The sequence below is a fragment of the Nesoenas mayeri genome (genome assembly GCF_963082525.1).
Source record: "Nesoenas mayeri genome assembly, chromosome: 20".
Classification (NCBI taxonomy): domain Eukaryota; kingdom Metazoa; phylum Chordata; class Aves; order Columbiformes; family Columbidae; genus Nesoenas; species Nesoenas mayeri.
In genome coordinates, this window is record NC_137569.1 from 7,247,040 (window position 1) to 7,262,248 (window position 15,209).

Sequence of the window (15,209 nt, forward strand, 5' to 3'; positions counted from 1 at the left end):
CAGTGCCCAAGCTCCCCAATACAGCCACGAGACAAACGCAATAACCCCACCAAAGGTAGAAAGTGATGAAGATTGCTCAGAGGACCCCAAATCACAGCCACCCACTTGCACCATCAATTTTCAGCTTCCCAAACTGAGCAGTCCCAGTGTGGGACCTGCAGCTTGCGGGTGCGTATTTGCAATTTCTCTTCTGCTCCTCTGCATCACGGCTTTGGAGAGCAAAGTCAAGAAAGCAGAGGGTGACAGATGCTGGTGGCAACACCTGTAGGTGACAGGACCATTCCCACCAGCAGCAGAGCATGCTCTCCTCTGTGTTATCGACCACAAAACATCAATAGGAGATGCTCTAAGGGGATGCAACACACCCTGGGGAGACGCAGTGCTGGCATCGGGCTATTTTAGCCGGAGGTTTAATCTCCAGCTCCTGCCAACTCAAACAGGGCTGGCAGCCCTGCGGGCTGGCGCCTGCAACATGGCAGGGCAGGGTAATCAGGTGATGAAAAGGTAAATAAACACGGGTGCCACCCAAGAGTGAGGCATTGCGGGTGAAGGCGGCCGCCCCGGGAGCCCCTGCCCCGCTTTCCGGGCCAAAGGAAATAAATAAAAGGCAACAGGGTGGCACTGGGGTCACTTTAAGGAAATGTTGGAGTTTCTCCTGCTGTAACAGGATCAAAAAAATCCCTGGAGCTGCACAGCCCTACAGCAGCCAGCATGTCGTTGTGCATTTGGGTATCACATCTCGCTTGGCTTTTGGGGAAACTGAGGCACAAGGCGACGTTTTCTTTGCCAGCGCATGGCAAAGCAAACCCCGGTGCGTGCTCAGACCTGGTGTGCGACCCACAACAGCAAACAAATTGCAAAGCAAACATTGAAATACCATTTTCCCTACCATTTCAGAAGCTTTGCTAGGATAAAAACCAGATGTCCCTTATGGGAAACACTCCTGCCGCCAAGTGATGCAGGAAGAGTAACAGGACAGTGCTCAATGTTGGGGATAACAGTGAGCATCACACCTGGGCCCAGCTCTCTGCTCCAAATCACTGCTGTATTTCTATGTTGTAAATTCATTTTATTGTTGCTTGGTTTTTTTCCCCCCTCCACCTTTAATTTCTTTTTCCATAGGCAGGGAAGGGGAAATGGATGCGTAAAACAAGGGACACATCCGACTCTTGAGCCCTGCCAACAGGCAGGAAAAAGGGCTCAAGCAAGCAGTGAAAAGAGTAAGAAAAACCCTAAAATATCCCCAGCTGGGACAGCAGACCCCGTCCCATGATATAAAGCAGGAACCCAGGCAGGGCTGCTCTGGGATCCGTCCACTGTCCCGCAAGACACCAGGCAGAATAAATTGTTATTTTAACTGGCTGCCTTTCCCAGGGCCGGCTGCGCTGGATGGATCCCATCCCGAGGGACGCCTGCTCTCCATCACCGCGGTGACAGCCGGCACCGCCGCGCATTCCCTGCTCCGCAAACCTGACGGCTTGCACAACTGGGAAAGGCTTGGCCGGGTTGTTTGAAAGCTGGAGCAGCCCATCACCTGCTCGGTGTAAACCCCGCCGGGGGATGGAGATGTGAAGCTGCTCATCACCTCGCAAGGCTGCGCTTGAGCTGCAGAAGTGTGGAAAAAAAACAGCGTTTGCAAACTAATCCCAGGTGTTTTAGCATTATCTGGGATGACAAACACTCCAAGGCTAACGGTGCTAATGCTACCCGGTGTTCACAAAGGGCAAAGCGCAGTTATTTAAATGCCTCGTCTGTATACAGCTTTGCTTCACGCCTGAGGTTCCTGGGAGCTGCGACATCCCTGGGGACCATCCTTGCAGCTCACGTCCCTGTGAGGCTCCCACCACACACCAGGACAGGATACGGCTGCACTTGGGAAGAGCGGGACCTTGAGGGTGCAGGGAAAGGGACTTTCCAAGGTTGCTTCTGCAGAACAAGCCAAGCTTTGGCCGAGGTGTCACTCTGTACCTGCCCAGGGACCCTTGTGCCAACCCCTGCTTTACATCACGAGCCACTCCCGGAGTATCCATCGCTTCCCCGTGTCCTCCATCACCCCCCAAGGAGCTGGTCTCAAAGCCACCAGTGATTTTCCTCCTGTGTCCTGCCCTCCCCAGTAAAGGCAGTGGTGGCCTTGGGTGTTAAGCAGGTGGGGACAGCACCTCTGGCCCCCAGCACCTCATTTGCTTACTGCCTCGCAGCTGCTCTTTCCTGCGCACCGAGTGAGTTTTGGTTACGCCGGCTGATCACATCAGCCGCTCGCTGCGGGGCTGCTCCAAAAGGCAGCGGGAAGATAAAAGGAACGAGATACAACCCCCCATTCCCATGGCAAACACTGGTGGTTTGCTGTTCCGGTAACTCCCCAGCACACAGCCTGCTTGGGCTTTGCAAAAGCCCAGTGCTCCCAAAAATAAGCAAATTTGGGGCCAGAGGAAGTGCTGGGGATGGCAGCAGCCTGGGGCAGCTCGTGAGGATGGTTAGCAGAGCTTGAAGGAGCAGAAATGTCCTTATTATTTCGCAGGTGATGCTTTAGGATTAAATGATCCCACTGATTTTCTGGCTGGCACCAGGATGCTGTGAATGACTTGCAACAACATCAGCCCAAAAAGTTTCTGGTTTGGGTCACAGGCTTCCCACGGCAGACAGAGCTCTGGACCTGCCCTCACGCTGATCTTCCAAACCCACCACCACTGAACCCAGCCCAGCACCATCGGTCCCTCCAGGATGGTGACAGGGCCCCAGGGGACAATAGGTACCTTGGGCACCCACAGCCCCACCACTGGGATCAGAAGGGAGAAGGTGAAAGGTTCATTTGCTCCTCTTCTGGCCAGCCAAGCTCATCTCAGCAGGTCAAAGAATAGGAAACGCAGTTATCCTGGACATGCCCCTCAACAGCAGCAAAGCACCACTAAAATCCAGCCCCATGGCATCTCCTTTTCCCCAGAAAATCAGCACATCCCTGAACTGAAGGAAAAGCCACCATCACCTCGTCCCACTGTTCAGGCAGAGAGAAATGGGGATGAAGGTGGGAGCGTTGCATCGGACCGATGGTCCAAGGAGCTGCCTGAAATAAATAAGGAAAACTTTGCCCAACCCACCCCAAACTTTCTTTATTCTTGGAAATGGCTCATCCCCAAAACAGTGGAAGGCACGAGCTTCCCCTTGCCACGGTGCAAAGGTGCCCAGCAGGTCCAGTGCCCACGTTGCATTTACAAGAATAAAGTCTTGGGGCAATTCAGGGGAAAAACCCTGGGGAAACGGGGCTGCGAGGGGTGGCCTTGTGCCCCCATTTCCCCGTCCACGTTGGTACCCGCAGCAGATCCCGGGATCGTTTTGGGAGTGGGAGGGAGCGGGACGGAGGAAACACGCGGCTCAGCCTGGGATGGATTATTTGAGCAAACTAAAAGCAGCGGTTTGTTCCCTCCTGCACCAACGCAGTGGAAAGAATTTCCAACTCCGGCTCCCGGGTGGAAAAGCTAAAAATTTGCATTTAAATAGTAACGGGTTTTGGAAAAAGGAAGAAAAAAAATAAATAAACCCACTACAGGAGCTTGAACAAAATAAAGATTAAGCTTGGGTGGTTGTTCTTTTTCAGTTTGGGGGTTGTGTTGGGGTTTTTTAGCTTCTCCTTATTTCTGCTTCAAGTTGACTCTTTCTGTAACCTCAGGGAAAGGCAAGAGAGCAACTCTGCCACATTTGGGAACCTTCGGCCAGAACCGCCACAACCCCAACCACTGGGCAGGCTGCAATTTCAGTACATCCTCCACTTGCACCCTACAGATACCGTTTTATTTCCTCCTTTATTGCACTAAAGCCATTTTTTCAGCTCACTTCCCATTGATAAGTGGTAAGCATTAAGTAAACTGGGGATTTTTGCCTAGAAATATTTTTTCACCCTTTCTGGGCTCTGCTCAGCTCTTGGCTGCTCCCCACATCACAAACGAGATGCCCAGATGCCACCTGGAACCAAAACCCCCACAACCCAGCACAGCAGCAGAAAAGCACCAGCCAGACCAGGATAAAATGCTACAGCAAATTCATAACCCCTCTGAGCACGATGGACCACAACACATCACCACAAATAGGCCACTCGCAGCAAGTCCAGCACCTGGCGACAGAAACTTTAATAACATTTTCCTGGCAGCGCTGGGGAAGAGTTTAGGAAACCGAACACACAGAGGTGGCGGTGCCAGCAGCACCGGCGATGCCCTCCCATCCTTGTCAGGCACCGGGAGGCTTCAAATGCGCCAGGGGAGGAATTTCAGCACCAAAACTTGGGCTGTGCCTTTCAGCTGAATTCTGCAAGACTTGGGGAACAGCAAGGTGGAACTGGTTTTAAGGGTTTTTTCCTAAAAAAAATAGAAAAAGAAAAAAAAGAAGGATATTTGGGCTGAAAAGGCAGGTAAGAAAATGAGACTAGGACACATTCTCAAAATAGGATGCTTTTGCTCCTGGAGGAGAGATGCTGCACAGCTGCAGCAAAGGGCCGCTGCGGCTCAGTGAGGGGAACAGCATCCCCAAAACTGGCACCCTAAGAATCTGGTGAGAGTTGACACTGAGCCGAGCATCTTCGATGAGGCTGTAAGCAACCACTGAGGATATCACACTGGCATGGAATGCAAAATAAAACTATTGAAAAAAAAATTATAAATTATAAATTGTAATAATAAATGTAACTAAAGTATTCCACTAGCCAAGCGCTGTGGAAAGCGCGGGGGGCTCCTGGTTGCCGCATCCAGCGGTGGCCGAGCTGCGTGGGTGCATCCCGCTGGCAGCATCCCTGCTAAGATGACACAAAACAACATAAAACTCCCTTCTTTTCCCCCCAAAAAGGGGCTCACTCTGCAGCACTTGTGGCACAGAACAGCCATTAATTTGTTTGGCCACTTTTTTGCTCGACATCTTGCGCATGGCAGGTTTTGGATTGAATTGCAACCGGTGCAGACCCAACACCTGGGACACCTGTTGGAGCCAACACATGGGGTTTTGCAAGATGAAACCCCCCAAAAGCAGAGCCCCAAAACAGGAACCTCAATTAAGAAAGAAAACAAACAAACAAACACACAAAAACCAACCAACTACAAGATATCACTTCTAAATCCAAGCAGCATTTTCTCCCCTTCCCTGCCAAGATAAAGACGCTGCTCGCTCTCTCTGCTCCAAAAGCTGATATTTCAATTGATATTTCTACCAATCCTGCTGCCACCTGTAGCTGAGCCACTGTACAGGAGCTGGGCTGGGCACTTATGGGTCAGGAAAATCTGACTTTTGGAAGGAGACCCTGCCCCAACCTCATGGCCAAAGGGAACAGGCTCCATCCTAAAAGCACAGAGGGCTGGAAGAGGTTGGAATTTGTTTGGTTTTTTTTTCCATTTGTGTGATTTCTGGAGAAAATGCCTCCACCACAGCAAACCTTTGAAACTTGAAAGTTTGAATATGGCATCTCAACCCATCGCCCATCTGCTAGTAAATAAAAATCAGTCTGATAAAACACTTCCAATGTACCAGCAAGGTGGCGTGTCCTCTAACCCCGACCCACATGGGCGCTGATGAGCTGCTTTTCAACTCAATTAACCCAAACTGAGATTATTATTATTAATTTTTAATGCAGAACTGTTTGCCCCGGCTGACCTGGCTCCCTCACACTCTTGTTTTTTCTGGTATCTGTTCTCAGAGCACGGTCTATTTTCAGCAATCCTCTTGGATGGGTTTTCATGGAAAATGAAGTCTACGCTGCCCTTAGTTTAGATTATATCAGAAGAGAAAAATTTCTGTAGGAGAGAAAAGATCTGTTCTTCTGGATGGGAAAAAGGGGCGAGTTGGACAATTAATACTTTTCATGGATGAACTCTCTGGGGATCACACATCTCTGTGTAGTTAAAACACTTCCCTTCCTGGAGCAAGATACTTGGAGATCCCTGGAAATATGAGTCCCATCTAGGCTTTTTCCATAATCTCCTTCCAACTATGTATAATATCTGTGTGAGCATCTGTAAGGATGAAATATTATACATATATATACACACAGATATCTATATACATTTGTATATAAGGATAAAATCTTTTTTATAGATTTGTATATATATAGACACCTAGATACATTTCTGTCAAAAAGGGGTGAGAAAGGGAAGAGTAATTTGAATTAGGCTTGAGTGGAGCCCCCAAACAGCCCAAGTCAGCACCGCAGAGCTGCCCCAGCTCCTCCCAGGACTCCCCACTGGAGGGGAGTGGATCAAAACACCACTGCTCCTCCAATGGGGTTTCCATTTACCTGCAGGCAACAGGTCCCTGACCTCCAAAGCATGCAAAACCCAAGAAAAACCTGCAAAAACACCAATGCCCCAAAGGGAATCCTCTGCAGCGGCCAGAGCGGAAGGGACACAACTCCATCGCCTCCCCTCTCCCACCCTGCACCGCTGAGCTGGCCCGTTTTATTTTTATTTTTCCGCTCGCCCACCACATTTTCCTTATTTTAGACCTTCTGTTGACTTAGAGGTTGCAAAGTGGAAAAAGAAAAGTGCAAACAGGCAGGTAAAAGGAGGGTTATCCCGACCCCGGCTGCCCGTCTCCCGGGGACGGGCGCTGCCTGCTCAGCAAAACCCAGCTGAGCCGGCGCTTTTCAGGGCAAATCCCGGGAGATTCGGCCATCGCCGGCGGCCGGAGTCGCTGCTCAGCTAATCGAGTTCCTCCTCGAGATCTCTGTGCTTTCACTCCTCACGGCGGAGGAAGCAGAAGAGAGAATCTCCCCCACCCACGCACCCCTCCCAAAAACATAACTGATTCTTATCAGCGACAAATGCAAGAAAAACTGTCTCCAAACCAGAAGAAGAAAACGCAAAACAAAGCATGTATAATAAAGCAAATACATAACACACAAAACACAGCCCTTGTATTTGCTCAGAGGTGGCACCACAAAGTCTCCGGGTATTTTCTACAATAAGATGGAGAGGCGGGAAAGAAAAAAACAATTTAAAAGGCATTGTGACCATCCATTTCCCCAGAAGGACACGGGCTGGTCCCAGCACAAGGGACAGCTTTGTCACCCAGCTCCTGGGAGTGCTATGGCCACAGCTGGTGGCTTTGGGACCACACGGATGCGCTGGAGGTGGTTTGTGGTTTCACTGGGATGGAGCAAAACCCACCAGCTCTGGGGCTGCCCCGGCACCGTGTCCCCCGGACAAGGACACCCAGCACAACCCGGCCGTTCGGTCACATCCCTTCCCCGCCTCCCCCCGCACGCTGGTTTAAAATACACATCATGGCTAAATAGCAGGAAACACCCGAAGCAAAAATACCGCGGACAGGAACCCAGGGGCACAGGGGACACACAAGAGCAAGAGGCGGATTTCCTCCCCAAAACATCGCACCTCTGATGGTGACGGTGACCCTGTCGCACGGCTGGGCCAGGCCACCAGTGCGATGTCACCCGTCCTCGAGTGCCATCACCCTTCAGAGCCGGAGGTGGGCTTGGGTCTGTTAGCTCTCGCTAGAGGAAAAAAATAGCGGTTTATTGTCTGTGGTTTATTTTGCCTCCGTAAAGGGATATTTCATTATCCAAAGGTGTCCCACAGTGACTTGTAAATGTTAGCGTGGGGGTAAAAAAATTATATATAAATATAAAAATATATAAAATGTAATATGTTTAATATATTAAAATTATATATTATACTACATAGTATATAAAATATTTCCTATTTTTTAATGTATATCTCTGTCTCTCTATACATCTCAAATGGGTTCAAGTGAGAGCACAGGTGACAAAGCCAGGACCTGCACTGGCACATCCAGCAGGTTGCTGACCATTTCAATTTCAGGACAATTTTGATCTCCAAAGTGAAGACACCTGCACTTAGGGATACTATAGGTCTAGACTTCAAAAAGAGGTACAACATTTCAGATTTGAGCCACCATGGGTCACAAAGAGATGTCACCACATGCCCTGAAGCTGCCTGATGCCTGGGGATGTGTTGGACCATGGGCAGGGACCACATTCTGGGAGGTCAATGGGGTCACTGCCAAACCACAGCCTGACCTTGAACTTGGCACCTCTGGAGGTGAGAAAGAGAAAAGGCTTTTATAGAGTGATAACGAGCAGCCAAACCCCAAAAACTGGGAGGTTCCCACATAAGGCCAGCAAATACTAGTTAAAGACACGAGGTTAATTGCTGGCAAGGATTAATTTAAAAATCTCTTCAAACAAGCAACACTTTGGACTCAAATCCAACTTTTCTTTTGTGAAACAACTGGCTCAACTCAAGCAAGTGACCCACCAAGCCGTGGCTTGGAAAAGACCCACTACCATTAATTGCGTTAATCCTGGCAGGAATAACGAGCGTTGCTCGTCCCCATCCGCGCGGCTGTCGCTGCCTGCAGCCCTGCCTGCCAGGGGTTAACCGCCCACGGAGGAGCCTCCGGCGCACGCTCACGTCATGGAAATACTCAAGTAACCACAATTTTCTCTATTGCTTTTTGGCTCCGGTTCTTCAACATTTCTGTACTTGCAGCCCAGATCTCTGCTACCTGTTTTCCCGCGAGGTAATTGGTACAGACAGCAGCTCCACACAGCCGTTGGTTTTGTTGGGTTTTTTTTCAATATAGGTTACTGTTAGAGTTTCTACCTCCAATACTATGAACACTAAGGTATAAAAAAAGATCATGAGTCACAATACTGGCAAAAAATATATATATATCAGATGCACAATAATAAATGGAGGTGGGATGCAGGGTTGGTGCTTTCTGAGTTTTGTTGGGTATTAACATTGCAGTGAGACCCAGACAGCTGCCATGAGCCCTTCTCCTCCATCACTCCCACCTTTCCCAGTTCTCCCAGTCTCCCCAGTATCAGCTGTTTTTCCTGCCCAAAGTGTACCGACTGACTGGGGGGGTTGCCTTTGTTACCTTCAACCCATCTGAGATGCAATGAAAGGTCATGAATGCTATGTGAGAACCAGGGGAAAGGGAGAAGTGTCAGAGCTGCCCAGGCGCCCTTATGGGCTTTTTGGGAAAAAAAGGAAAAAAGAGTAGTTTAAATAACAGTTTTGAAGCATCCTTGCGCAATGTCAGCACCCAGGCTCACCTGCTGAGAGAGGTTTGCCATTCTGCTTCTACTGCCCTAACTTCACATGGAGTACAGCTCAGGTGTAGCTCATGTTCCTTTTAACAGCCCTGAAGACATTAATGGGGATGGAGCATCCCCTGACCCACCAGGTGAGCTCAGTATGTTTTGAAGGATCTTGTGGCTGGTCTGGACACAGCAATGAGCCCCTTCCCCAGGAGCAGGGCTGGACCAGCTGGGCAAGCAGCACAGGGTGCAAACACCCAACATCTGCCTCATGGCGCACAAAGAATAACCCTAAAAAAACCAACCAAACAACATTTTGGGGGGCATCGGCATCCCAACCAACACTGCCAAAGCTGCACGTTGGAGAAACGCAAAGCTGGCTCCTCCAGAGGTTTAAACGTATGGAAAAGCATCGAACAACCTAATTTTCCAGGACAGTGAAAATGAAAGTACCTCGGGGTCAGGTGCAGCCCTGTGAGGGTTTTGATGCCTGTGGATAACCAGTTTGGATGCAGGACGCAATGGGAACGTGCTCTCAAGGAAGATTTTGTGCACCTGAGTGCTGCACAGGGTGGCTGTCGTCATAAAATAACAACCATCTGCTTTAAATTGCCCGAAGTTGGACTCTCTCAGCCCTTCTTCACACCAGTACTTGCAATGTTGGGCATCTGGTAAGGATGTCCCATGGGAGCCCATGCCAGGGGGACTGAGCAGCAGCCAGAAGCCTCCTGCTTCCACACCATCCCCTTTGCAGAAGAGCAAACGCAGAGTGAAAAGGCAGCGACTTGGATGCTTCTCAAAAATTCAAATTCTCCTTGGTAGGAAGAAAGCAAGAGCAACACCAGGCGTTGGGTGATGCTTTTCACTCAAAAAAAGAGCTTTGGAGGGGAAGCTTGAAAAAGGAAAATAACAACATACTTGCAATAAAAATATTAATAGTATTTTTCAGATATTTAATCTGGAGGGAGATGACCATAGAAATGCAACTCAATAGATAAAAATTTGATCTGGTGATTGGAGAAGGCTTAAAACACACAGAAAGACCAAAGCTGCTAAAATGGCAAAGCTGCGTGGGGATGGCAGGGGCTGCGCCAGGTGGGCCAGAAACACTCAGCTCCAGGAGGGAAGTCAAAATAAGCATCTGAAATACAGGGACAGGGGATTAGCCTGTGGGAGGGGGTATCTTCCTCCTAATGGTGGGTTTGGAGGACCCGCTCCAGTCCCTTTCTGGAAGCAGCGCATCCCAAACAAGCATCCAGGCATCCACAGTGCAGCTAAATGTGTCTAAATCAGTGTTTTGCAGCACCAGCTCCACCACCCCCAGCTTTAAAACTGGCAACAAAATAAAAATATTAATGAAATAACAATGTGCAATGGGGAGGCCAAGCCCAAGGTACACACAGGAGCTGCACACAAAAATCCCTTCCCCACCAGCACAGCCTCCCCTCCCCCAGGAAATCTTCCCTCTCTGCTTCCCACAGCATTTTAAGAGCAGAAATTATTCCTGAACGTTGCTTTTTATTCACAGGTATTTTTTTAAAGGTGGGGTGAAAACACGTAACCTCAGAGGATGGCGCAGGGACGTAAATCCTGAGTTTCCTCTTGTCCAATTAGGAAAATCTTGTGTAGCCTCTCCCCAAATTTGAAGGCGCTCGCAAGGTTTTAATGCCTCAGCATTTCTCCCAAGGAAAAGGAGTTGGATAAGGAGGAAAAGAAAAAATAAAATAAAATAACAAACCCCATAGCCTGTTTATGAATCAGACTGTTAAGCGTGTGTTTCGGGGGTGGAAGAGGTGGGCGATGCGCAGAGGAACAGAGAGCAGAGTTAGATGAGTCAGAAAACGCTGCTTTTCCTCTCCTCACCGGCAGCTCAAATATTTCAGCATGAAATACAAATTTTAGTTCTTTTTTTTATTGTCAAGAGAGAGTTGGAGCGTAACCTTGGCTGGTTAGCAACCACCGGCAGCTACTCTGACATTAAATAACGCAGCACAATTAGAGTACACGCAGGGGTGCGCGCACACACGTGTGCCGACAGACGTACATCCGCACGCTTGTGCTGACAGACGTACATCCGCACGCACACAGCCCTGCATATAGGCTTGGAAAAGGATGGAAATACATAATATATGAGTGCTTTTTTGCTGCTGCTTTGAGCAAAGCAGAGGCTGGGAAGAGCATCGGGAGGTTTGGAAGAGCATTGGGTACCATGCTGGGGTCAGCCCCAGGGGTAGGGAGGGTCAAGGAGGGGATGGGTGAGACAGCAAGGAGGGTGACGGGTCTCATCCTGCCCAGTGGCATTTCCAGCCACAGACAGGAGCGAGTTCTTTGCTACAGAGTCACAAGAGACGAAATGCAAGAAGAGATAAACGCCCCTATGCCACAAAGAGCCGAGCACTTGACTCCGCTGACATTCACAGTCCATTTAGGTTACCGATGAAGCAAATAAAATTATGCATATGCATTAACGCCGGCAATATCCTGCCTGAAATGTATGCTCATTTACACATGGAAATCCATTTAGAAGAGGGAAATCAGAGCTATATTTAAAACAGAAAAATCACTTGACTGTCCACAGGGCAACTCCCGTTTACATCTGTCATTCCTTGGCAAAACTGAAATAATTTCAGGGTAGATTGTGCCCCGGTTTAAAATTTAGAAAGAAAAATGTTTGTGCCCCTGCATCCTCCTGCTTAGTCTATTATAAAATGAGAGATGCACTCTTTTTTTGCTCTTGTACTTTTTAAGTGTTTTGGTCTAAAAGTCACCTGTGGAGCTTGGTGCTGGTGGGTGGGAGGAGGTACAGGGAAGCACCCACCCACAGAGCATCCAAAGAATTTATTAGTGAAAATTAACTTTGGAGATTCAGGAGCCTTTTAAGAATCGTCATGGTGAGACCTAAACGTTCTGCAGCTTCTCCAGTTTCCCTGGCAAATGAACTGGCCATGCTGACAGCGCCGATGACAGATCTGAAACTAGAACACGAGCTCTTCCTAATGGAGAAATATCTTCTTCCAGTCCAGTAATCTGTATCTCACTGCCTGGCTGCTAAGCCACGAACTAGAGATATTAAATAATCAGTACTACTCTCTGTTTCCTCCTGCAAACAAAAATGTGAGTGCTGAAACTGAAACAGTAATTTTAGGCTCCAAAACAATATCCCCTCAAAACAAACAAATAAACAACTCTTTTTTTAATGTAAAATATGCCAATGGCTACTGCTTCTCACTTAACATTGGAGCTCGTTGCAGCTCATATTTTTTAAATGCACCAACACAATAAAAAAAGCAGACAGCAGCTCTCTGAAGTACATTGAGAGGCAGTTTTTAAGAAAGATGATGTATTTTAAATTGTGATTCACAACCACACTGGCAGTTTGATTTCAGGTAGAGAAGGAAATGAATGAATGTGAGACAGGAGGGTGCAAAAATGAAGCAGGCTGGAGCTGAGGGTCTGCTCTGCATTTCAAGCCATGCAAGATTTGAATTTTCTTCCTCCTCCTGCACGAGCTCAAGCGAGTCACCGAACGGCCCTGTACTTCCGCTGCCCGAGTTTAATTTAAGCCTAAATTAAAATGCAATTTAATACCGGCCATTGTCAAGACCAGTGCTCTGGTGCTAGCCCAGCTCGCCATCGCACGCTGCTCCCCGCAGCATCCTCATCTGCATCAGCTCTCCCAAGTGTGCACCCAAGGGTGCCCCAGCGCAGTCAGGGAGGTCGGCTCCTGCTGCCACCACACAACCTGCAAGTTCTCGCCATGCTGGGAAAAAGGCGATGTGCTTCACACTGAGGTTTTAAACCAAACAAACCACGCAGAGTCCCATTCTGCACGATTCTAAATTGTGCTGATCTGTTCGCCACTCATCCGCGCCGTGAGAAAAATATAAATACTGCACAAAAATTCAGAATTCTTAAAAGTCTTTGACCACATTTTCACTGATGGTTGTACTGCCCACACTACAGCTCCTGATGCCTGTGCACATCGCTCTGAGCTGTGTTGTACAGGAGATGCAGAGATCTGCTTTGGAGATGAAAGCCATGGGACATCCGAAAGTCAGAAGTTCCTGCAAATCAGCAGCCTGCAAGAAACCCAACTCTGGACTGTGTGGGAAGCAAAACTGCAGAGAACTGTGAGCACAGAGCCATCGCTTGCAAGAGAGGGAAGGAAGAAGAAAAAAATAAGACACACTAATTGCCACAGCTAACCCTTTGCTTTGCACCTACGTCATGTGTTCAAGATCCTTTTTTCAAGGCAGAGAGCCGGTGCCACCGAGCAGCCAACGTGCCTGACTCAGAGGCGATGATTCACTTGGGCAAACAGGAGGACGAAGCCACCGTGATCCCTGTGACGGCGATGCCTGCAGGTGACACACCGCTGCACAGCACAGACCACCCATCATCCCCACGTTCCTGGGGGGCTGAGGGATAGTGCATAAGTGTTTGGAGCAATTATATCCTGAAATCACACCAATTATCTATTTGTCAAGGATGTATTTTGTACTCAGCCACCAATGTAAAGGCATCACTCCCCTCCCAGCTAACAATACAGGTCTCCAGCTGCCCTCCTCCAAAATCAGGTCAGCCCAGGACAGGTGTGATGCTCCACTGCTCACACCTCGTGCAGAGTGCTCCACGGCAAGAGCTCCTGATCCAGCCCTGACCACACTGACTCTGAACAGAGCACAAGCTGCCCAGTACAGGGGGCACCGGCAGGATGAGGGACCCCGAGCACAGCCCAGCACACCGGACTGATGCTTGCAGGGCTTGTCCAGAGGAGGGACATCCCTCTGATCCCCCTAGCACAGCCCTCCCAGTGCACAGAGCTGCAGACAGCAATGCTGCCAGCATCTACTCAGGCTTTTCCTTAGCCTCAACCATGAGGATCAAGTGGAAAGCAGATGCAACAAGCTCCAAAGCAGGAGAGAGTTTGCACACTTAATGTCCTTTGCACAACTTCAGGAAAGGACTTGCTACTCCAAAGCACTGGAGCAAACTCACCCTAAAACCCTCTTGTTTCCGTATGCAGAGTTAATGACCTACCTAAGCCACGGCCTGAACAATCAAAATCACTATTTACTTGGGTAGGTTCAGACACCTCAGCAAGTCCCTCCCATGCACACTCAGCGCTTAGAAAACACGAGTTTAAAAATCCCCTTTATCAAAGCCAAGAGGATCCCCAGCTGCTCAAGGAGGCTTCCCCAGGTCAGGCAGCAAAGCCGGAGAACATCTCCTCGCCCTATCTCCCCTGCCGCCCCTTCCCTTTCCGCAGCAACACCCACGGCCCAGCCGGGAACGGGGTCCCCCTGTCACAACACCCCTCGCTCCCATTTTGGGGCTTCCCTCTTTCACCCACATGTAATGGGGTAACTTCCCCCTCTCTTTCCTGGCGACATATCCACCTCGTTTCCCCCTTTCAGACACTCCACCAGAGGAATTAATACCCACGCTAATTGCCAGCGCTGCCCGCCCGTACCCCCAGTAATTACCCCTTAATCAAAGCCGGCAAATACTCCCCTAATCAACAGGTGTCCCGCGGCAAGCCTCAACGGCTCCTCCGCAGCCCCGGGGCGGGGACGGGATGCTCCGGGTGACCCCAGGGCAGCACCCCGACCCTCCCGGTCCCGGCGGGGAGGGTCCCGACGAAGGGTCCGGTGCCCCATCCGGGCTGCCCCATCCCTGTCCCCACCACCGGCGGGTTCCCCGGCCTCTCCCGTTCCGCCCCCCGGTCCCGTCCCGCCGCACTAACCATTGGGACCGTACTTCTCCCGGTTGCGGCGGACCTGCTCCGGGCTGAGCCCGCAGCTCTCGGTGACACCGAAGCGGCGGAGGACGTCGAGCACCGGGAGGCTGTGCGCCGCCTCCATGCCCCGGCGGCGACCCGGGCCGGGGAGGGGATGGGGGATGCTCGGTGGGGGGAGCACGGAGGGCACACGGGCCGCCGCTCGCACGGCGCTGCCTCGGCACCTCTCCGCCCGCCGCGGGAAGGGGCTCCCGCCGCCGAACCCGCCTCCCGCCGCCGCCCCGCCCCGCCGATCCCCGCCTCCCCCGGGGACAACGCGCCCAGCGCCGCCCCCCGCAGGGCAGCCCCGGGGACCGCACCGGGGAGGCGGGGGAAAGGAGCACGGTCACCCCCGGGCTCCGGCTGCCGCCG

At 50.4% G+C, this 15,209-nt stretch overlaps 1 protein-coding gene across 1 annotated transcript in view; it reads right to left on the reverse strand.

The window, feature by feature from the left end:
• The window catches only part of ATP2A3 (ATPase sarcoplasmic/endoplasmic reticulum Ca2+ transporting 3), a gene marked incomplete at its 5' end in the record, with an annotated part of 45,954 nt that extends 31,032 nt beyond the window's left edge, over positions 1–14,922 (reverse strand). Inside the window, one exon of the mRNA XM_080357273.1 lies at positions 14,805–14,922. Within this exon, the coding sequence (XP_080213399.1) occupies positions 14,805–14,922 (118 nt within the window). The remainder of the gene's footprint in view (positions 1–14,804) is intronic.
• Positions 14,923–15,209: the final 287 nt, after the last annotated feature.